Source organism: Dendrobates tinctorius, unplaced genomic scaffold (genome assembly GCF_039654945.1).
Source record: "Dendrobates tinctorius isolate UK_male_01 unplaced genomic scaffold, ASM3965494v1 ptg000066l, whole genome shotgun sequence".
NCBI classification, from domain to species: Eukaryota; Metazoa; Chordata; class Amphibia; order Anura; family Dendrobatidae; genus Dendrobates; species Dendrobates tinctorius.
The window spans coordinates 2,571,014-2,594,669 of NW_027361734.1; the positions used below are offsets into that span (position 1 = coordinate 2,571,014).

The window sequence follows — 23,656 nt, forward strand, 5'->3', positions numbered from 1 at the left end:
TGTGTTTTATGCAAAGTATTTCACCTTGTAACAAAAGTTGTGTACATTGTTAGGAAATCACCAACAATAAACACAACTTTTTAGGTGAAATACTTTGCTTCAAACACAACCAGGAACACAACTGTGGCAAAAAGGTAAAATTTACCCCCAGTTATATACCTGGTTTTGAATACCTTTTTACCTTTGAAATACCCTGTATTTAACCTTTTTTTTAAACATAGTTCGCCGCAGAAAGAAATGACAGACAACCATTGTAAAACGATAATTTAACTTTTATTTAAAATTTTTTTTTTTTTGTAAAATGTTTTGAAAGTTTAAAAAACTTTTTTAATAAATGTTTGAAACCAACCAAATGGGCATTTTTATTACAACAAAAAACATTATAACTCGGTGTAGTGTGGGGTGGAAATACTGCTGGAGGGGCTGCGGGACACTTCGACACTGGGAGTGTGGAGAGAGGACTGGGATCGTGGTGGGGGAGGAACAGTTAGAGGTGAAGGTGTGGAAAAAGCTACAGAATGGGTGGACATGTGGGAGGCAGAAGAGGTGGTGGGCGGTGGAGTGGAGGGTTGGGCAGGGACTGTAGGAGCAGATGATGTTGATGGCAAGTTGTATGGGGAAGGAGTTTGGTACGGGGAAGGAGTTTGGTACGGGGCAGGTTGCTGGAAGTGGGGAGATGTCTGGTACTGGGGAGGTTGCTGGTACTGGGGAGGTTGCTGGTACTGGGGAGGTGGCTGGTGCTGGGGAGGTGGATGGTATGTAATAGGAGGGGGAGGATGGAAAGTGGCTGGAGGGGGTGCAGGTGGAGGAACTACTGTGGTGGGAGGAGGAGGTTGGGAGGTAACGTGCTGGAGAGCACCGTGGCATGAATGCATTACATGCATCTGCTGGGTAGGAGAGAGTGTTTCCATGCGCTCCACAACAGACCTGAAAAAGGTGTGGTTTGGCGAAGATCTTGCTTCTGAATGCATGGTTTGCAGAAGTGTCTTCACCTCCAGAATGCTGGAGTTGATCTGCTGAAAGCCTGCGGAGATTTGCTCTGACAAGACTTTTAGACAGTTCTGGAAAGATGCATTCAGATGCAAGAACTCTGGCGCATAAGTCTTTTCCTGACCCCTCTGCCGCCCAGTACCCGCAGGTGTACTAGAGGTGGCAGGGGCAGAAAGGTGGGGTAAAGGGAAATCGATCTCCTCACCAGCAGCTTCATGTAATGTAGGCGGCCACGATGCTCCTGTGCTGGTGGATGGGACAGATGGGTCGAATGTGTGGGAAGGTGCAGATGTACCGGGGCGGTCGAAGTGTCCCTCGGTGCCGGTCTCCTCAGGGATCGCCTCAGAAGGGTCCAATCGTGCAGGCTCCCGAGTGCTGCTCACCGCGCTGTGGAATAAAGAGAAAAAAAAACAATTAAAATAGTGACATGGTATGGCCCAGGCTGAAAATTTTTTTTCACATGTGGTGTGTAATATTTACCTTCTGGTGACCATTGCTTCCCAGAGGAACGACAGGGCTTGTGCGTACTTGTACTTGCTCCTGCGTCCTCCAGATCCACTCGGGGCCCGCATCTCTTTATTGAACTCCTTCTTGAAACGATCCCTCACAGACCGCCACCGCTTCACAATTCTGTCCCCTAAAACGAGAAAGGAGTGGTTAGTATACAACATCAGTGTTTCCCAAACTCCAGTCCTCATGGTCCCCAGGGGTCATGTTTTCAGGATTTCCATAGTAAATGGAAATCCTGAACACATGATCCGTGGGGACCACGAGGACTGGAGTTCGGGAAACACTGGTTTACATCAAGCAACCGGTACTGTATATACTTACGCTCTTTAATCTGGGCCCGAGCATCGAGGTCCTCCCAGCGGTCCACAAGGAGCGAACAGATTTCCTCCCAGAGTCGTCGGGTAACGATCAGGTCAGCATGGCGGCGGTCAGCCATATTCCATAGCGGCTCCCTTTCTCTGACGAGATCGATGAGGTGGTCCACATCAATCCCTCCATCCTCACCGTCAGAGTCGGGAGCACGCTGTGAAGGCTGTTAAAGAAAAAGACAAAAATAACATAATTAGCCTCCACAAAAGAAATGAAATAAAAAGTGCAAAAAAACAAAGCAAAAATATTTATACTTACACGCTGGTGACCGCCGCGTTGCTGTCGCCGACGACCCTGGGAGGCACTGCGAGGACCTCTTGGCCGAGCACCAGATTGGGAAGACTAGAGAAGAAAACCAAAAATGTTATGTCTTTGGATGTAGGCATTTGTTTGCTGTGTGTGGTCTGCAGAACATTGTTTTCTATGTGTTGTGTGTAGTGTGATGTTGTGTTTCTGCGTTTGATGCAAAAAACTTACCAATTGTGAGCCCACTCCAGGTGTCTGTCCACCCCTTCCTTCTTCTTCTGGGAGCTCCTCTTCATCTTGTGATTCCGGTTTTGAAATAAAAGGCAATGAATAGACATATATTACAGAGATGATGGATTTTGGAAATAAAAACTTACCGTCAAACGCTGACGATGCGAGGGAGGGCTCCCAGAAGAAGATGTGCTGTCTTCCTGCTGGCCAGACTCCATGCCTGTGGGTGGTGTTACTGTTGCTGCCAGTGCTTCCACTGTTGCTGCTGCTGCATCTCTTGGGCGGCTGTTGAATAAAGAGAAACAAAGGGGCAATGAATATCTTGATATTCCATGGCCCTAGTTTGGAGGAATGGGGGATTTGATAATTACCGTCTCTCATCTGCTGCTGGACTCCCCTCCCGTTGTTCAGCATGCTGCTCCATTTGGGGTGGTGGTGGTGCTGATGGTGCTGCTGCAGTGGTCTCCTGCCTTCTCCTGCGCCTGGTTGCTGTCTTGGGTGGCATGTTGGGCGTGGCTGAGGGTCCCACTGTCATGCTTTTATATATGTGTCTTGTGGGCAGAGCTACTGAGCATGCTCAGACCAAAAAAACCGGATCCGGCGCATTGCGGCGCTCATAGGCTTTCATTGTTTGAAAAAGCCGGACACGCCGGATCCGGCGTGTCCGGCTTTTTCGCCGGAGACAAAAAAACGTTACAGTAGCCGTTTTTTCCAGACGCCGGATCGCGACATATTGCCAGATCCGGCGAAAACCGGATGACACGCATGGCCATCCGGCGCGATCCGGCGCAAATGCAAGTCAATGGGGGGGAAACCGGATCCGGCATTGCATTTCTCCGGATCTGGTTTTTGTCAAAAGCGCGGATCGCGCCTGACGGCGAAAACCTGATGTGTGAAAGAGGCCTTAGAGAGAAAAAAAATATACCAAAATTGAAGAAAACATCATGAACACTACAGTGGCTAGGTCAAATTTTTGCATTTTTTTTCAGCTTATATTGCAACCATAAGGCACTGATGGATGTACCATAAAACACAACACCTTTGCCTGACAGACTCTTCATACATTCAATCGGGTCAGTTGTGCTCTGTTGTCCCTTGTGGTGTAGTGACCACTATGTCCGCTAGGGGGGGCTGTGTGGGTGTCCCAGGACGGGCCTACAGGCATATCCATTGTGGTAATGGGTATAGGATGCTGAATGACCGCTATGTATCCCAAGGTAGGTGGCCTTGAGATGCAGGCTCGAGTATTGATCAGCAGAGGTACTGCTGATGTTTCCGTTAAAATGTGTCAGGGAAGCCTTTGTGTGTATGTAATAAGACCTTTAGTGAGGTCATAGTCATGTGATCACCTGTGGGTGTGGTTAGGGACCATATAAGGTACCTGAGGTCTGGTCACATGGAAGAGAGAGCGCATGGATCTGATTGGGCCATGTGGAAGGTCCCGGCAGGCCTAGGTGGTGGAAGGTGTGCTACCTTCCTGAAGACCACGTGCTGAGGCTGCTGACCCGGTGAGGCCTATGTATGCTGGCTGTATGTGAGGAGGGATAAGCCTCCTGTGTTTTACTGAGGCTCCAGGACTAAGCCTGAAGTAATGGACATTTTTATGTTCTTTTTTGCCTAAGCTACAGGCTATTTTTGGTGATATGCTGATTTATGGTTTAAATAAACCGCATGAACTTTAAAAGAACCTGCCTCTTGACTGTCTCCCGCTGCACCTGAGCGAGTCGAATCCCTACAATTGGTGACAGACTGCGAGCAGCGGTTCCAAGAAGCACATGTTGCCGTACTGGCGGCTCGAAGCCAGGAGAGCAGACGGTCTAGAAAACCGTGAGTAATACTGACCGAGGTCAGAGAAAGTGACTGTGTTGATATTTGTGGGATACCTCTGAGGAGAAGAGGTGTCCGGGAACCTGTGTGGCTGTCACCAACAGGCAACAGACAGGAGTCTGTGGTATGCTGACCTGGCTTAGTGATAAAGACTGTGTTCCTGGAGGCTTCAGTGAGCAAGGACCTGGTGAGGCGTTTGTGTTGGGCAGTCTCAGCTGGAGACGGATGTCCTGAATAGCACCTGCCGAGCCCCTGGACCTGGTGAGGCCGGTGTGTTGGGAAACCCTGGGAGGAGGGTCCGCTCCCTGAATAGCACCCGATGCGCCCTGTGTGTTGGACGGTCTCAGGTGGAGACGGTACGTCCTGAGTGGCACACAGACAGGACACATGAGTTTTTTGTAGTGTGTTTTTTTTTTTTCCCCCTCTTTTTCTCTGCAAAACCTGAAGGTGATTGCGGTGGCTCAGAGAGGTCACAAAGGATTTTTTTTGCAAGGCAGCTTGCTGTGGCTCAGTGGGGTCACAAAGGTGAAAAAAGTCAAGATTCGCTGTAAACACGGGGTCACGGTGAACTATGCAGTAGACAAGAGTAATGTTCGAGGGGACCAAAGGTGGTGCGTGCCAAGGGGGCGGGCGGGATACCACGGGACTTAGTCTATGCCTTGGACAAGGGCCGGGACTTTGTTTTGTTTGATGACATATGCTCGGACGATGGAGACGTTTCGACTGTGGGGCCAGCAGACACTGAGACAGTGACGCTCTTGACGTGGACAGGTCAGAGGTAGAACTGACCAGAAGAAGAAGTACATCTGCCCAACTGACGGACCTGACGTCTCGTGATAAGACAGATGGTGGGCTGGGAGACGAGACGACTGGACTAGACACATTGGTGCTGGACGGTAACTGGAGGGTGCACTCGACTGGTAGGACTGACCCAGTGGTACCCTTTGACGATATAATTAAAGAGGTAGTGGTGAGACACGTGCTGGCGAAAAGAGAGCAGGATCGTGAGATACAGCTGTTAAAGGAGACAGTGGAAGAACATGTCAAACAGGAAGGCGTTCTAAGGCAAGCAGCTAAGCACAGAGTGGATGAGCTGGAGAAGGAAGTCTCTGAGCTCAGAGGTCACCTGTCAGCGTGTCAAACTATGAACAAAGCTATAGTAAAGGATATGGAGGTGCTCAGAGAGGACCAAGAGAAGCATCAACAGGAGATTCTCCGGAGAGAGGATGAGCATCGCTACCTGGCAGAGGAGCGAGAAAGAGTTCTGCAAGAACTCAGTGGTGTAGTAAAAGGTCTTCTGTGGGAGAAGAAGTTGATGGGCGAAGACGTACAGCCGCCGTGCCCGACTGATAGCAAGGCAGAACTGCCAAAGCCCATCTTGGAAAAGGGTCCTGAAGACTGTAAATCTCAGGAAGATAGTGAGCCAAGAGCTGCACAAGACAGTCACCCGGTCTTGGCAGATACCTTGAGGGAAGTGTCCGTGGGGAACCCAGAGCCATCTGTCCAGTATGAGAGCAAGTCCACGACCTTCAAGTGCGTGATGGAGGTACCCGAAGACGTGCGAGAAGCATGTGCCAGTGAAGGTGTGCATGAGACCTTTAAAAAGGCAGTAAAGGCCTATAGTGTGAACTGGGCACCAGAGACAGACCAGTTGGTGATACTGGCAGGAAGGCAGAAACGGAAGACACAGAGAGAAGGGTGGCTGTCCTGAAGGAGATGCACCTACAATGTCTCCACAAGAAACAGATGCTCGTGTTGCGTAATAGGAAAGCCTCTCGACGTCTGGAGCTTGCAAGGGAGGCTCAAAGTCGGCTGGGCTTTGTGGAAGACATAATTCCCGTACCCAGAAATCTGGTGGGGAAAGTCGTTGGCAGACTTGGAAAGGTGATGCAGGAGATGGTAAATCGATCCAGTGTGAAGAGAGTTAGGATCCCACCTGCTGGGAAAATCCAAGAAGCTGTTGAAGATGACATGGTTCCAGTCATTGTGGTTGGCTCGATGGAAAGCATTGGGAACCTTCGCATGCTCCTGGAATATCGGGTAGCGTACCTGAAGGAGATAGAGTAGCTAAGACAGGACCGAATGCAGTTGAATAAGCAGGTACAGAACGTCAGGTGGCATCCACCTCCAACCCAAGGTGTAAGGACCCGAAGGGATCCTCCAAAAAATGAAAGGACAAGTAGTTGAAGGCAAGAACATCGAGAGTCCGCAAGGTGCAGTTCTAATCTTACTAGCATAGGCACGAGACCCAGTGGTGGACGTAGCGACAGAGGGTCAGACTCAGACCAGCCAGTTAGCCCAACTGGACGTGGGACTCATGACCGTACGAACCGGGAGAGCCGGCCAGTGAGAGAAAGGTCGGGTGACGGAGCAAACTGCAGACAGGTGGAGACTAAAGAGTGTCTGGTCACGATGACGGACGTTGACAGGAAGGCCAAAGCCCAAGGCCGAGATACTGACCGCTGGGGGCGGGGGAGGCCTAACGTAAATATGATGCAGTATGATTACCGAAACAGACGGAGATGGTCCTCTCGACTTGTAGGCAAGGTGACATGGGTGCCCGGTCTCGAGATCCCTGGGTGATGTCATGTGTTCAACCCCACAAGTTTGAACAGAGGGGGGAGGTATGTGGTGTAGTGACCACTATGTCCCTAGGGGGGGCTGTGTGGGTGTCCCAAGACCGGCCTACAGGCATATCCATTGTGGTAATGGGTATAGGATGCTGAATGACCACTATGTATCCCAAGGTAGGTGGCCTTGAGATGCAGGCTCGAGTATTGATCAGCAGAGATATTGCTGATGTTTCCGTTACAATGTGTCAGGGAAGCCTGTGTGTGGATGTGTGTAATAGGACCTTTAGTGAGGTTATAGTCATGTGATCACCTGTGGGTGTGGTTATGGACCATATAAGGTACCGGAGGTCTGGTCACATGGAAGAGAGAGAGCATGGATCTGATTGGGCCATGTGGAAGGTCCCGGCAGGCCTAGGTGGTGGAAGGTGTGCTACCTTACTGAAGACCACATGCTGAGGCTGCTGACCCGGTGAGGCCTATGTATGCTGGCTGTATGTGAGGAGGGATAAGCCTCCTGTGTTTTGCTGAGGCTCCAGGACTAAGCCTGAAGTAATGGACATTTTTATGTTCTTTTGTGCCTAAGCTACAGGCTATTTTTGGTGATATGCTAATTTATGATTTATGACACAAATAAACCGCATGAACTTTAAAGGAACCTGCCTCTTGACTGTCTCCCGCAGCACCTGAGCGAGTCGAATCCCTACACCATCTTATTGTCATGAAAAATATTGATACATGCACTCACATTCTTACTGTCAAAACAGACAGAATTTGTGATGGAATGAACAGTATGACTTTACAGAACACAGATTTTACCCTAAAATTGAGAATTTTGAGAATGTAAGATCAGTCTGGAGGAAAAAGAAGCAGATTTCTCTAAAAAGATATACGGTATTACAAGGTTTCTAATTTTCATGTTTACTATTGATCTATGGGAAAAAAGACAGTTACTATAACAATTGTATCCAATTTTATGTCACTGTCAAGTATATTACCACCTCACCGCACATTTTATTATTATTATTCTGCATTTATATAGCGCCATTTATTCCATGGCGCTTTACATGTGAAAAGGGGAAATATAGACAAGTATAGTAAACATGTGTAAGACAAGGGACACACAAGTACATAAGGATTTAATAGACATATAAATATTTTACCTACGATGGGTTCACATAGAGTTATTTGAGATTAACTCCAAATTGCTCCTCAGAATCTCCTTAAAAAAGATCTGAATATTCATTCTACTCATTTCAATATCAAATCATTATATATATATATATATATATATATATATATATATATATATATATACACACACACACATATGTCCCTGCTTTGAAGCCGTTTCATCATAAAATCTGCTCCAAACTAGGTAAAATGTATGTCAATTCAAATGGCTACAAAAATGCATGTAGTAAAGGATCTGGCACTCTTGAATAGATAATGTAGAAAATTCTTTAACTGTATGGTCCAATTTTTGGTGTACAAATCACGCGACATTTTAGTCAAACTGACATGAAGTGACATGCTGCAGTTTGCAAAAAAAAAAAAGCAGCAGTTTTCCAAATCAGTCAGGAAAAACCCTAATATGTGTGCATGAGATTTATGAAATCTCATCGCCTTCGATGGTACTGTAAAACGAAGCATAAAAAAATGCAGCCAAAAAACACAACGTGTGAACAATTCCTTAGGGCCAGTGCATACGTTGCAGATTTGCAGTGTTTTTTTTTCTGCTCAGATTTGTCACAAAACCCAAAAAGGGATTCCTGATACCACCAAAATGAATGAGAATCCTGAGGTCTCATGCACACGTTGCTTATGTGTGACTTATGTCAAAACAATTTGTACAAAAATAACGAAGGCACTTCAAAAAATTCAACAACAAAAAACTCCCATATACAGTATATGTAATACCGGTGGGAATATGAAGAGATCAAATACAAATAAAGGTTAAAAATAAACTTTATTAAATATCAATTAAAATACCATATAAAAAAGCAAAATACCATCCAGGGACACCCAGTGGAAAAAAGGGTAATAATATTACATCAAATTAGGTATAATTAAATAATCAAAAATATGAAATTCATGTGCCAAAAAGCACAATTTATGTAACACAAAAATTGTTCAAATATATGGGACTGTACTTAAATACTAACTCCCTATAGATAGCTCTTAGTAATCCAATTAGTCACCAATATGAAGCTGCATATAAACTATATCCCCATTGAGTTTCCCCTTAAAGTGTATAAAATGTATACCATATATACTCGAGTATAAGCCGACCTGAGTATAAGCCGACCCCCCTAATTTTGCCACAACAAACTGGGAAAACTTATTGACTCGTGTATAAGCCGAGGGTGCACAGTGAGTGGCCTCAGTTATCTGCAGTGTGTGGCCCCAGTTATCTGCACAGTGAGTGGCTTCAGTTATCTGCACAGTGTGTGGCCCCAGTTATCTGCACAGTGTGTGGCCCCAGTTATCTGCACAGTGTGTGGCCCCAGTTATGATGCACAGTGAGTGGCCCCAGTTATGATGCACAGTGAGTGGCCCCAGTTATGATGCACAGTGAGTGGCCCCAGTTATGATGCACAGTGAGTGGCCCCAGTTATGATGCACAGTGAGTGGCCCCAGTTATGATGCACAGTGAGTGGCCCCAGTTATCTGCACAGTGAGTGGCCCCAGCTTTGCTGCACAGTGAGTGGCCCCAGTTATCTGCACAGTGAGTGGCCCCAGTTATGCTGCACAGTGAGTGGCCCCAGTTATGCACAGTGAGTGGCCCCAGTTATCTGCACAGTGAGTGGCCCCAGTAATCTGCACAGTGAGTGGCCCCAGTTATGCACAGTGAGTGGCCCCAGTTATGCTGCACAGTGAGTGGCCCCAGTTATGCTGCACAGTGAGTGGCCCCAGTTATGCTGCACAGTGAGTGGCCCCAGTTATGCTGCACAGTGAGTGGCCCCAGTTATGCTGCACAGTGAGTGGCCCCAGTTATCTGCACAGTGTGTGGCCCCAGTTATCTGCACAGTGAGTGGCCCCAGTTATGCACAGTGAGTGGCCCCAGTTATGATGCACAGTGAGTGGCCCCAGTTATGATGCACAGTGAGTGGCCCCAGTTATGATGCACAGTGAGTGGCCCCAGTTATCTGCACAGTGAGTGGCCCCAGTTATCTGCACAGTGTGTGGCCCCAGTTATCTGCACAGTGAGTGGCCCCAGTTATGCACAGTGAGTGGCCCCAGTTATGATGCACAGTGAGTGGCCCCAGTTATGATGCACAGTGAGTGGCCCCAGTTATGATGCACAGTGAGTGGCCCCAGTTATGATGCACAGTGAGTGGCCCCAGTTATGATGCACAGTGAGTGGCCCCAGTTATGATGCACAGTGAGTGGCCCCAGTTATGATGCACAGTGAGTGGCCCCAGTTATGATGCACAGTGAGTGGCCCCAGTTATGATGCACAGTGAGTGGCCCCAGTTTTGCTGCACAGTGAGTGGCCCCAGTTATGATGCACAGTGAGTGGCCCCAGTTATCTGCACAGTGAGTGGCCCCAGCTTTGCTGCAAAGTGAGTGGCCCCAGTTATCTGCACAGTGAGTGGCCCCAGCTTTTCTGCACAGTGAGTGGCCCCAGGTTTTCTGCACAGTGAGTGGCCCCAGGTTTTCTGCACAGTGAGTGGCCCCAGGTTTTCTGCACAGTGTGTGGCCCAATCATGTTGCTGCTGCCGCTGCCTCCCTTACAAAAAAAAACAAAAACCTGTATGCTCACCTCAGTCACTGCCCCCTGCTCATCAGCGTTGCGCTCTGCAGTGACTGTGCAGGCAGAGAGCGCGATAGCGCCCTCTGACCTGAATGTCACTGCAGAGGACGCAAGACAGCAGAGCGCAGGGACAGGTGAATATGCCCCCCCAACCCCCCCCGTTCATACTCACCGGGTCCTGAAAATGGGCTGAAAATCTCAGCTTATACACGAGTATATACGGTAACTATTTTGGCCATTACAGACCATCTCCTTTAGGCTGAGTGCACACGGACTTTTTTGCCCTGCGGATTTTTCCGCGCAGAATTGAAGAAATCCGCAGGTCAAATGACCTGCATTTTTCCTGCGGATTTCTTCCATTTTAATGCGGTTTTCTTGCGGTTTTCCACTGCGGTTTTCTCCCTGCGGATTTGGAGACAGGGGAGGTGGAAAACCGCACAAAAGAAGTGACATGCTGCGGATTTTCTACCGCAGGAAAACCGCGCGGAAAAAACCGCAGCGTCTGCACAGCGGTTTTTTTTTCTTCATTGATTTACATGCTACTGTAAATCACACTGCGGATCCGTAGCGTTTCTGCGCGGTAAAATCCGGTGCTGATCCGCAGGAATTCTGCATCGTGTGCACACAGCCTTATAGCTGCTATTGTACTACTATCACATCTGACTTTGGGTGGCATTGACCTTGGTAATGGTACTGTCTTATGTTTCCCTTATTTACTGGTACAAACTTTAAGGGGAAACACAATGGGGATATAGTTTAGTTTTAACATTTATCTGTATTGGATCTCTTAATATTCCCACTGGTATTACCCATTTATGGGAGTTTTTTGTTGCTGCTACTTGTGACTTGTAGATATCGTGCAGATTTAAATCTATGGTATTTCAATTCTTTCAGGTCTTTTTGCAGCAGGTTTTACCCATATTAATGACTGGGGAAAAATCTGCAACAAAAACGTGGCAAACGCACCTATTTTACTCTGCATTTTTCCTGCCAAGAGATGTAGAAATTTCTGCACCAAATATTTAATGTGTCCAAAAAATCACGAGCCAACATCCCCAAGGCTTTTGCACTAAACCCACAGCAAAACACGATACCTGCGTTTTTGAGCTTACTAATTGCTTTTCATCGGTGAAAAAATGCTGCACAAATGCGGAAAGAAGTGACAAGTGGCAGTTTGCAAAAACGCAGCAGTTCTCCAAATGAGTCAGGAAAAATAACAATGTGCGTGCATGAGATTTCTGTAATCTCATAGCTTTTGCTGGTACTGTAAAATGCAGCTTAAAATCTGCATTAAAAAACGTAACGTGTGAACATAGCCTTACAGGCTTTTTAGGTTTGATAACAGTCAGTTTGACTAAAAAGTCACAATTTATACACTATATATTTATTTTACTCATTCATATAGCACTATTAATTCCACAGCGCTTTACAGACATTATTGGATATACACTCACTGGCCACTTTATTAGGTACACCATGCTAGTAAGGGGTTGGACCCCCTTTTGCCTTCAGAACTGCCTCAATTCTTCGTGGCAGAGATTCAACAAGGTGCTGGAAGCATTCCTCAGAGATTTTGGACCATATTGACATGATGGCATCACACAGTTGGCGCAGATTTGTCGGCTGCACATCCCTGATGCGAATCTCCCGTTCCACCACATCCCAAAGATGCTCTATTGGATTGAGATCTGGTGACTGAGGAGGCCATTTGAGTACAGTAAACTCATTGTCATGTTCAAGAAACCAATCTGAAATGATTCGAGCTTTATGACATGGCGCATTATCCTGCTGAAAGTAGCCATCAGATGTTGGGTACATTGTGGTCATAAAGGGATGGACATGGTCAGCAACAATACTCAGGTAGGCTGTGGTGTTGCAACGATGCTCAATTGGTACCAAGGGGCCCAAAGAGTGCCCAGAAAAAATTCCCCACACCATGACACCACCACCACCAGCCTGAACCGTTGATACAAGGCAGGATGGATCCATGCTTTCATGTTGTTTACGCCAAATTCTGACCCTACCATCCGAATGTCGCAGCAGAAATCGAGACTCATCAGACCAGGCAACGTTTTTCCAATCTTCAACTGTCCAATTTCGATGAGCTTGTGCAAATTGTAGCCTCAGTTTCCTGTTCTTAGCTGAGAGGAGTGGTACCCAGTGTGGTCTTCTGCTGCTGTAGCCCATCTGCCTCAAAGTTCGACGCACTGTGCGTTCAGAGATGCTCTTCTGCCTACCTTGGTTGTAACGGGTGGCAATTTGAGTCACTGTTGCCTTTCTATCAGCTCGAACCAGTCTGCCCATTCTCCTCTGACCTCTGGCATCAACATGGCATTTCCGGCCACAGAACTGCCGCTCACTGGATTTTTTTTCTTTTTCGGACCATTCTCTGTAAACCCTAGAGATGGTTGTGCGTGAAAATCCCAGTAGATCAGCAGTTTCTGAAATTCTCAGACCAGCCCTTCTGGCACCAACAATCATGCCACGTTCAAAGGCACTCAAATCACCTTTCTTCCCCATACTGATGCTCGGTTTGAACTGCAGGAGATTGTCTTGACCATGTCTACATGCCTAAATGCACTGAGTTGCCGCCATGTGATTGGCTGATTAGAAATTAAGTCTTAACACACAGTTGGACAGGTGTACCTAATAAAGTGGCCAGTGAGTGTATATTGGAGTGCGGATTCTTGTTTACGCTGCGGTCCCGTTGGCGCATGCAGCCAAATCCCATTTTGCCGGCGGGGGGGGGGGCTTTGAGGGGATGTTAGGACGCACGCCCCAAGGGGTCCCGCGAACATGTAACTAAATGTAATGTGAAAGCACTCTTAGAAAATAAAACTGGCTACATGAAATAATTTCATATAGGCTGATAGGACCCATTGATACAGGCTGATGTCTGGGAACAAGAATTCTTGAGAACACTAGATTCCTTTTATATCATCCTGTCTAAACCGGAAAGCAATCACTGGATGAATTAATGAGGTTAAATGATTTTTACGCTGTCTTACAAATTCAACATTTTCGGCAGCACATTATTTACACGGGACATGCTGCCGATAACATGATACCAAATATATAAACTATCACATGATGCTGAAAGGTGTACATGCTTTGGATAAAACTCGTAAGATTCACCAGCACAATGCAATATTTAAGGAGGCAATTTGGACAATCTAACCTTGAACAAAGCATTACAGCAATTTAATTACGGTAGTTCTAAAGCTGAATACTTGTAGAAGTTCTCAGACAATGGGACAATTTTTCCAGAAGCTGCTTAATGCTACTTTCACACTTCAGGTTTTCGGCGTCAGGCGCGATCCGGCGTCGTGCCGGAACGCCGGATCCGGCAAATGTTTAGTAAAACCGGATGTGACGGATCCGGTTTTCTGCCGGATCCGTCTTTTTCTTGACAGACAAAACCTGATCCTTCTCATCCGGTTCATCCATTTTTCTATCCGTTTTTTGATGGATTACGCCGGATCCGGTTTTTAAAATTGACCCTTGTGGCCTTCCGAACGGGATTGGCTACTGGAAAACTATATATAGCATGTTCCTACAGCCCTTCTTTGACAGGTTGTAGAGGAGAAAGTGCAGGTTGGAGAGAAGAGCAAGTTACTGGCGAAGATGGATGTTGTCATTGGAAATATTTTGAAGAATTTGGCGGATATTATATACTGGAGGCGAATCGTTTGAGGGTGATTGTTCTGGAGAAGGAGAGAGCAAGACAGCAGCGCATCAGGCATCGTAGACGACGTTTGTGGATCCACCCCATCACAGCCAAGAGAATGACGCGTGGAGTCTATTCTACACTCTGCATGGACCTTCGACGAAACCCGGATAAATTTTTTGGATATGTTAGGATGAAAATGGAGAATTTTGATTACTTGGTGGAGCGCATTGCACACCTCATAAGAAAAGCGGACACCTATTGCCGCTTCTCTGTTTCACCCACAGAGCGTCTGATGGTGACTTTAAGGTAAGCCACATTTATTGGATGTGATCGCATCAGAGCACACTTTCACTGCAATCTTGTTGGTGGTAGTTTGTATCTCCAAGTGTTATAGCTCAGTTTTGGTATGTAATGCTGTGATTTAAAACTAATTTATTGTTTTTTAATTCCCCACAGATTTCTTGCAACTGGAGAATCCCTTTCGTCACTGCATTTCCAGTACAGACTCGGGATTTCCACCATATCTGGAATAGTGAAGTACACATGCCGTGCACTGTGGGACTCCTTAGCTGAAGAGTTTTTACCAGAGCCCACAACAGAGAGGTGGATTGAAATTGCTGACAAGTTTCAACAGATATGTCAGTTTCCCAACTGCTTGGGCGCTGTGGACGGGAAACATATCCGCATTGTAAAGCCAGCTGGATCGGGATCGGAATATTTCAATTACAAGAAATATTTTTCAATTGTCCTCATGGCCATCGCTGACGCGGAATACAAATTTATTGCGGTTGATATTGGGGCCTATGGCCGCTCCAATGACTCTCAAGTTTTCAAACTGTCTGCCATGGGGCGTAAACTGTATGGAAACACCTTCCAGTTCCCACCACCTAGACCGCTGCCGCAAACATCTGGTCCACCTATGCCATTTGTCTGTGTAGGGGATGAAGCCTTCCAGCTGTCAGAACACCTTTTGAAACCGTACTCTAGCAGAGGATTGACAAGAACAAAACGCATTTTTAATTACCGCCTCACAAGAGCAAGAAGAATGGTTGAATGTACCTTTGGTATTCTGACAGCCAAATGGCAGGTCCTATTGACTGCGATCAACCTCAAGACAGAAACTGTGGACGAGGTGATCAAAGCGTGCATGGTACTCCACAATTTTGTTATCTGCAAGGAACCCATTTCCATTGAGGACACCTCTGAAGAAACCACCTTGCAAGATTACCATGACATTACCACTAGAAGTTCTGTGACGTTTTCAGTAATGAGGGACAATTTTGCACTATACTTTATGTCACCTCAAGGCAGAGTACACTGGCAGGATGACAGAGTGTGAAAGATTTGTGCCCAACCAAACTTGTGTACCTTCTGTACCAACAGTATATACCTTTGCCAACCAAAGTTGGCTATCTTGTCATGGTCTCTATTTTTAGCTTTAGGCCACAGATGTGTACCTGGTTGTGTTTTATGCAAAGTATTTCACCTTTTAACAAAAGTTGTGTACATTGTTATGAAATCACCAACAATAAACACAACTTTTTAGGTGAAATACTTTGCTTCAAACACAACCAGGAACACAACTGTGGCAAAAAGCTAAAATTTACCCACAGTTATATACCTAGTTTTGAATACCATTTCACCTTTTAAATACCCTGTATTTAACCTTTTTCGCCGCAGAAAGAAATGACAGACAACCAGTGTAAAATAATTTAACTTTTATTGAAAAATGTTTTTTTTAGTAAACTTTTTTAAAATTTTAATAAACTTGTTTAATAAAGCTTTGAAACCATAAAACTGGTCATTTTTATTTAAATACACACATTATAAATCTGTGTAGTGTGTGGTGGAAATACTGCTGTAGGGGCTGCGGGACACTTCGACACTGGGAGTGTGGAGAGAGGACTGGGATCGTGGTGGGGAAGGAACAGTTAGAGGTGAAGGTGTGGAAAAAACTACAGAATGGGTGGACATGTGGGAAGCAGAAGAGGTGGTGGGTGGTGGAGTGGAGGGTTGGGCAGGGACTGTAGGAGCAGATGATGTTGATGGCAAGTTGTATGGGGAAGGAGTTTGGTACGGGGCAGGTTGCTGGAAGTGGGGAGATGTCTGGTACGGGGCAGGTTGCTGGAAGTGGGGAGATGTCTGGTACGGGGCAGGTTGCTGGAAGTGGGGAGATGTCTGGTACGGGGCAGGTTGCTGGAAGTGGGGAGATGTCTGGTACTGGGGAGGTTGCTGGTACTGGGGAGTTTGCAGGTACTGGGGAGTTTGCAGGTACTGGGGAGGTTGCTGGTACTGGGGAGGTTGCTGGTACTGGGGAGGTTGCTGGTACTGGGGAGGTTGCTGGTGCTGGGGAGGTGGATGGTGCTGGGGAGGTGGATGGTGCTGGGGAGGTGGATGGTGCTGGGGAGGTGGATGGTGCTGGGGAGGTGGATGGTATGTAATAGGAGGGGGAGGATGGAAAGTGGCTGGAGGGGGTGTAGATGTAATAGGAGGGGGAGGATGGAAAGTGGCTGGAGGGGGTGTAGATGTAATAGGAGGGGGAGGATGGAAAGTGGCTGGAGGGGGTGCAGGTGGAGGAACTACTGTGGTGGGAGGAGGAGGTTGGGAGGTAACTTGCTGGAGAGCAGCGTGGCATGAATGCATTACATGCATCTGCTGGGCAGGAGAGAGCGTTTCCATGCGCTCCACAACAGACCTGAAAAAGGTGTGGTTTGGCGAAGATCTTGCTTCTGAATGCATGGTTTGCAGAAGTGTCTTCACCTCCAGAATGCTGGAGTTGATCTGCTGATAGCCTGCGGAGATTTGCTCTGACAAGACTTTTAGACAGTTCTGGAAAGATGCATTCAGATGCAAGAACTCTGGCGCATAAGTCTTTTCCTGACCCCTCTGCCGCTGCCGCCCAGTACCCGCAGGTGTACTAGAGGTGGCAGGGGCAGAAGGGTGGGGTAAAGGGAAAGCGATCTCCTCACCAGCAGCTTCATGTAATGTAGGCGGCCACGATGCTCCTGTGCTGGTGGATGGGACAGATGGGTCGAATGTGTGGGAAGGCTGGGAAGGTGCAGATGTACCGGGGCGGTCGAAGTGTCCCTCGGTGCCGGTCTCCTCAGGGATCGCCTCAGAAGGGTCCAATCGTGCAGGCTCCCGAGTGCTGCTCACCGTGCTGTGGAATAAAGAGAAAAAAAAACAATTAAAATAGTGACATGGTATGGCCCTGGCTGAAAAAAAAAAGTTACATCTAAACATTTTTTTGTCACATGTGGTGTGTAATATTTACCTTCTGGTGAGCATTGTCTCCCGGAGGAACAACAGGGCTCGTGCGTACTTGTACTTGCTCCTGCGTCCTCCAGATCCACTCGGGGCCCGCATCTCTTTATTGAACTCCTTCTTGAAACGATCCCTCACAGACCGCCACCGCTTCACAATTCTCTCCCCTGAAACGAGAAAGGACAAAGTGGTTAGTATACAACATCAGTGTTTCCCAAACTCCAGTCCTCATGGTCACCAGGGGTCATGTTTTCAGGATTTCCAAAGTAAATAGAAATCCTGAACACATGATCCGTGGGGACCACGAGGACTGGAGTTCGGGAAACACTGGTTTAAATCAAGCAACCGGTACTGTATATACTTACGCTCTTTAATCTGGGCCCGAGCTTCGAGGTCCTCCCAGCGGTCCACAAGGAGCGAACAGATTTCCTCCCAGAGTCGTCGGGTAACGATCAGGTCAGCGTGGCGTCGGTCAGCCATATTCCAGAGCGGCTCCCTTTCTCTGACGAGATCGATGAGGCGGTCCACTTCAATCCCTCCATCCTCACCGTCAGAGTCGGGAGCACGCTGTGAAGGCTGTTAAAGAAAAAGACAAAAATAACATAATTAGCCTCCACAAAAGAAATGAAATAAAAAGTGCAAAAAAAACAAAGCAAAAATATTTATACTTACACGCTGGTGACCGCCGCGTTGCTGTCGCCGACGACCCTGGGAGGCACTGCGAGGACCTCTTGGCCGAGCACCAGATTGGGAAGACTAGAGAAGAAAACAAAAAATGTTATGTCTTTGGATGTAGGCATTTGTTTGCTGTGTGTGGTCTGCAGAACATTGTTTTCTATGTGTTGTGTGTAGTGTGATGTTGTGTTTCTGCGTTTGATGCAAAAAACTTACCAATTGTGAGCCCACTCCAAGTGTCTGTCCACCCCTTCCTTCTTCTTCTGGGAGCTCCTCTTCATCTTGTGATTCCTGTTTTGAAATAAAAGGCAATGAATACACATATATTACAGAGATGATGGATTTTGGAAATAAAAACTTACCGTCAAACGCTGACGATGCGAGGGAGGGCTCCCAGAAGATGTGCTGTCTTCCTCATGGCCAGACTCCATGGCTGTGGGTGGTGTTTCTGCTGCTGCCATTGCTGCTGCTGCTGCATCTATTGGGCGGCTGTTGAATAAAGAGAAACAAAGGGCCAATGAATATCTTGATATTCCATAGCCCTAGTTTGGAGGAATGGGGGATTTGATAATTACCGTCTCTCATCTGCTGCTGGACTCCCCTCCCGTTGTTCAGCATGCTGCTCCATTTGGGGTGGTGCTGATGGTGCTGCTGCTGCAGATGTCTGCTGCCTTCTCCTGCTCCTGGTTCTTGGCTTGGGTGGCATGTTGGGTGTGGCTGAGGGTCCCATTGTCTTGCTTTTATATATGTCCTGTGGGCAGAGCTACTGAGCATGCTCAGACCAAAGAAACCGGATCCGGCGCATTGCGGCGCTCATAGGCTTTCATTGTATGAAAAAGCCCGACACGCCGGATTCGGCGTGTCCGGCTTTTTCGACGGATACAAAAAACGTTACAGTCACCGTTTTTTCCAGACGCCGGATCGCGTCACATTGCCGGATCCGGCGAAAATCGGATGAAACGCATGGCCATCCGGCTCGATCCGGCTCTAATGCAAGTCAATGGGGGGGAAACCGGATCCGGCATTGCATTTCGACGGATCCGGTTTTAGTCAAAAGCGCCGGATCGCGCCTGAAGCAGAAAACCTGATGTGTGAAAGAGGCCTTACTGTACAAGATTGAGAAAGACTAACAATTACCAAGATAACGTTTGCTTCACGTTGCGGCATTGCTGTTGCAAGTCTATACTTTTTGTACTTTAACCACCACAAATAGGCACTTTATTATTATTTCAACATTATGGTCTAGAATTCGCTCTGCATCTTTTGCGTATTGATGATCCTATGGCTGCACATTCACCACTTTGTGCCCACAAGTATTTTGTAAAGTGTAAAATTACTCACAGCAAAATTTCAGGTGTCAAATTTTTGCACACTCTCACTCTGTAGAATAAGCTTGTACCTAATTTCACATTTATTACTGTATATACTCGTGTATAAGCCGACCCCCCTAATTTTGCCACAAAAAACTGGGAAAACTTATTGACTCATGTATAAGCCGTGGGTGGTGCTGCACAAAGGTTAATGGTGGTCCAAGAAGATGCTCCATAGATAAATACCCCCCATAAAATGCTGCACAAGGGTTAATGGTGATCCAAGAAGATGCTCCATAGATAAAAAAAAACAAACATATTGCTGCACAAGGGTTAATGGTGGCCCAAGAAGATATTCCATAGATAAAAACCCCATATATTGCTGCACAAGGATTAATGATGGCCCAAGAAGATGCTCCATAGATAAATACCCCCCATAAAATGCTGCACAAGGGTTAATGGTGGCAGAACAAGATGCTCCATAGATAAAAAAAAAAAACCCATATGCTTCTGTTCAAGGGTCAATGCTGGCCCAAGAAGATGCTCCATAAATACTCCCCATATGCTGCGGCACAAGGGTTAATGCTGGGCCAAGATGCTTCTCCATAAATACCCCCCATATGCTGCTACACAAGGGTTAATGCTGGCCCAAGAAGATGCTCCATACATACCCTCCATATGCTGCTGCACAAGGGTTAAAGCTGGCCCAAGAAGATGCTCCATAAATACCCCCCCATATATTGCTGCTGCAATTAAGAAAAAAATGACATAGTCACCTCTAGTCGCTGGAGGCCAGGTGCTGGTGTTGCCGCTTGCACTGGCGATATTTAACGGCCCCGATCCATCGCTGAGCGCCGCTGGGTCTCCAGCGTCTCTGCAGTGACGTTCAACAGAGGGCGCGCACTGACTAAGTCATCGCGCCCTCTGCTGAACGTCACAGCCAGAGGACCCGGAGACAGAGAAGTGCACAGCGCTGGAATGGGGACAGGTGAATATTGCTCTGCCCCGTCATACTCACCCCCTCCTGGCACACGGTCTTCTCTGCAGCCCCTGCTTCTCCCTCGGTCGTCTTCTTCCTGCATTCAGCCGTCACGTGGTACCGCTCATTAAAGTCATGAATATGCGCACGTAACCCTGAACGCAGGCGCAGGAGACCTACAGAGAAGCAGGGGCTGCAGAGATGTGCCAGGAGGGGGTGAGTATGGTCTCTGAAACCCCCGCCGACCCCGGTATATGACTCGCGTATAAGCCGATTTGATGATTTATTGAATTCTGTATTAAATTACCTAAAGTACAGACCACCATTGCTAAGAATGTCACCACCATAGATATGAAATATTGCCTGATATTCCATTATTATTCAGAAACAGAACTCAAATACATTGGGGTAACATTTTACTGTTTGAATAATGAAAAAAACAACACATAAAAATCTAATGCCACTTACAGGCAAAATAAGAAGCACACTACAGCTCTGTAGAATTTGTGATTTGCTGACCAAACTGGAAAAAGACAAATCTCAGAAATGCCATTACACAAGGCTGAATGTAATGGAACAGAACATTTCACATTGTTTTTTCCTTATTCTTTTTATGCTTTCTAATTTAAGAACTACATCGTTGAATAAAAAGTAAAAAAAAAAAAGAAAAGTAACCGATGGTGCATCCATTATAAATGTGTTTTGCAGTTTTGAAATGTTAATTGTAACAAAGAAATATAATACCACCAAGTGTGTAATGATCTGTGACTTGCAGTACATCAGTTTATAGAGGATCTCATTAATTAGTATGCAGCATATCTTTACCAGATACATAATAAAAGATTACATTTATTTAACCCTTGTAATAACGTGTACTGTACTTGACGATCGGTAATGGAATTAGCAAGGGACTCCTTCCATATGAAAATAATCATTCTACAGATCATGTGTGTGCTTATACTAGGCTAGAGGCTTTGATGTTATACACTTGTGCAAATGGGACTGAATGAAAAACCTAAATTCAAATATTAGAAAGGTGTGCCCCAATACTTTTCTTCATATAGTGTCCGTGTATACTTAAAACAAAGAAGTGATAAAATGCATAATGAATGAACAGAAGACGTATCAAAGCAATATTTGGTGTGACCAACCTTTGCCTTCAATATGGAATCAATTCCTCCAGGTGCCCTTGCACAATGACTTGGATTTAGTAGGATTATAGTGAGGTGTGTGAGTAAAACTAGGTGAGGAACAGCTCCAAAAATGAGATTGTGGAAGAGAGTTTCATGTCAGCGGTTATTCACGAGGGCAAGACTGATCACAGCAACAAGACACAATCTAGTCAAAAGGCATTAGAAAAGTTCCTACCAGGCAAAGATTTCAAAGCAGACTGGACTTTCAAAATGTGCTGCTCTTTGGAAGAAGCACCAAGAAATGGGCAAAGTTGAGGATCAAAGCCACAGTAGTCAGCCAAGAAAAAAGTGAAGCAGATGAAAGACATCTTTCATCTTACTTTCCTTCGACATTCGAAGATGTACAAAAGTGCCATCAGCTCAGAACTTGCAGCAAACAGTGGGATCCAGCTACATCCATCTTATGTTTGGAGAAGTCTGGTCAGAAGTGGTCTTCATGGAAGAATTGTGGCTAAAAACCCATACCTTTCACATAGAAATGAGGCTAGGTAATTGAACTTTGCATGTAAATTGAAAGGAAGAAAAATGGCAGCAGCTGCTCTGGACCGATAAGATAAAAATTGACATGTTTGTCTTTAAACTCTTCATGACCTTGGACGTATCCATAAGTTGAGGTTGGTAGGTACTTGATGACCTTCGACGTATGGATACGTCCATGAAATCTTGCTCGCACAAAAGCTGTACGCAACCGATCGCCACCGGCTGTTCAGTTGACACCCAGCACTTACTATCAGGAGCGGTGACTGCACCGCCCAGGCAGTAACCGTCTAAATGCCGAGATCGATACTGATCACAGCATTTACAGTGAAGAAAATAATTATTTGATCCCCTGCTGATTTGAAAGTTTGCTCACTGACGACATGAACAGTCTATAATTTTAACCCCTTTCTGACCTTTGACGTACTATTCTGTCCATGTGCCCTGGGCCTTAATGCCCATGGACGGAATAGTACGTCATATGCGATCAGTCGCGCTCACGGGGAGAGCGCAGCTGATCGCAGCTGGGTGTCAGCTGATTCTCACAGCTGACACCCGGCACCAAGTGCCAGGAGAGGTCACGGACTACTCCAGGCACTTTAACCCCCGGGACACTGCGATCAAACATGGTCGCAGCGTTCCGGGAGCAGGCAGAGGGGCTGTCAGCTCCTCTACCTTTGGATTGGAGACCACGTGGCATGATGCGGGGTCCTGATCGCTCCTATGGTAACCTGATGTCCAACATCCGGGTTATCAGAGCTCAGGGACTTCCTGTCATGCGCAGTACATGTCAGGAAGCCTCCGAGATTAGTGAGAAATCCATGCAGTGCTGACAGCTTATAAGGCATGCAGATCTGCATGCGATATAAGCGATCACCCTGCACAAAATGAGTGTCCCATAGTGGGACACAGTGTAAAATATAGAATGAAATAAAAAAAAAAATTGTAAAAATATTAAAAAAATAAAAAAATAAATATTTATTCCATCAATAAATCAATATTTGAATTAAAAAAATCTAAACAATAAAAGTATACATATTTAGTATCGCCGCGTCCGTAACGACCCGTTCTATAAAACTGTCCCACTAGTAAACCCCTTTAGTGAACACCATTCAAAAAAATAAAACAAGGCAAAAAAACAATGCTTTATCATCATACCGCAGAACAAAAAGTGGAATAACACGCGATCAAAAAGACAGATATAAATAAATGTGGTACCGCTGAAAACGTCATCTTGGCCCACAAAAAACAAGCTGCCATAGCTCCATCACCGGAAAAATAAAAAAAAGATATAGCTCTCAGAATAAAGCAATTCAAAAATAATTTTTTTCTATAAAATAGTTTTTATTGTATAAAAGCGCCAGAACATAAAAAAATAATATAAATGAGGTATCGCGGTCATCGTACTGACCCGAAGAATAAAACTGCTTTATCAATTTTACCACACGCGGAACAGTACAAACACCCCCCTCTAAAAGAAATACATGAATTGCTGGTTTTTGCTCATTCTGCCTCCCAAAAATCGGAATAAAAAGCGATCAAAAAATGTCATGTGCCCGAAAATAGTACCAACAAAAACATCAACTCG

General features: G+C 46.2%; 3 protein-coding genes across 3 annotated transcripts in view; all 3 read right to left on the bottom strand.

Moving 5' to 3' along the window:
• EXOC4 (exocyst complex component 4) overlaps positions 1-23,656 on the bottom strand; it is a 685,438-nt gene that overhangs the window by 138,015 nt on the left and 523,767 nt on the right. The gene's annotated exons all lie outside the window — the stretch shown is intronic.
• On the bottom strand, positions 362-3,009 carry LOC141095110 (uncharacterized). The gene is made up of 3 exons (XM_073580990.1): positions 2,347-3,009; positions 2,128-2,211; positions 362-2,032 (listed from the first exon to the last, which is right to left on the bottom strand). The coding sequence occupies exons 1-3, from the start codon at positions 2,758-2,760 to the stop codon at positions 1,709-1,711; spliced, it is 822 nt and encodes a 273-aa protein (XP_073437091.1). The 5' UTR covers positions 2,761-3,009; the 3' UTR covers positions 362-1,708.
• Positions 15,311-19,471, bottom strand: LOC141095111 (uncharacterized). The gene is made up of 3 exons (XM_073580991.1): positions 18,472-19,471; positions 18,107-18,400; positions 15,311-18,010 (listed from the first exon to the last, which is right to left on the bottom strand). Exon 3 carries the CDS (start codon positions 17,411-17,413, stop codon positions 15,995-15,997), a length of 1,419 nt encoding a protein of 472 aa, XP_073437092.1. The 5' UTR covers positions 17,414-18,010; positions 18,107-18,400; positions 18,472-19,471; the 3' UTR covers positions 15,311-15,994.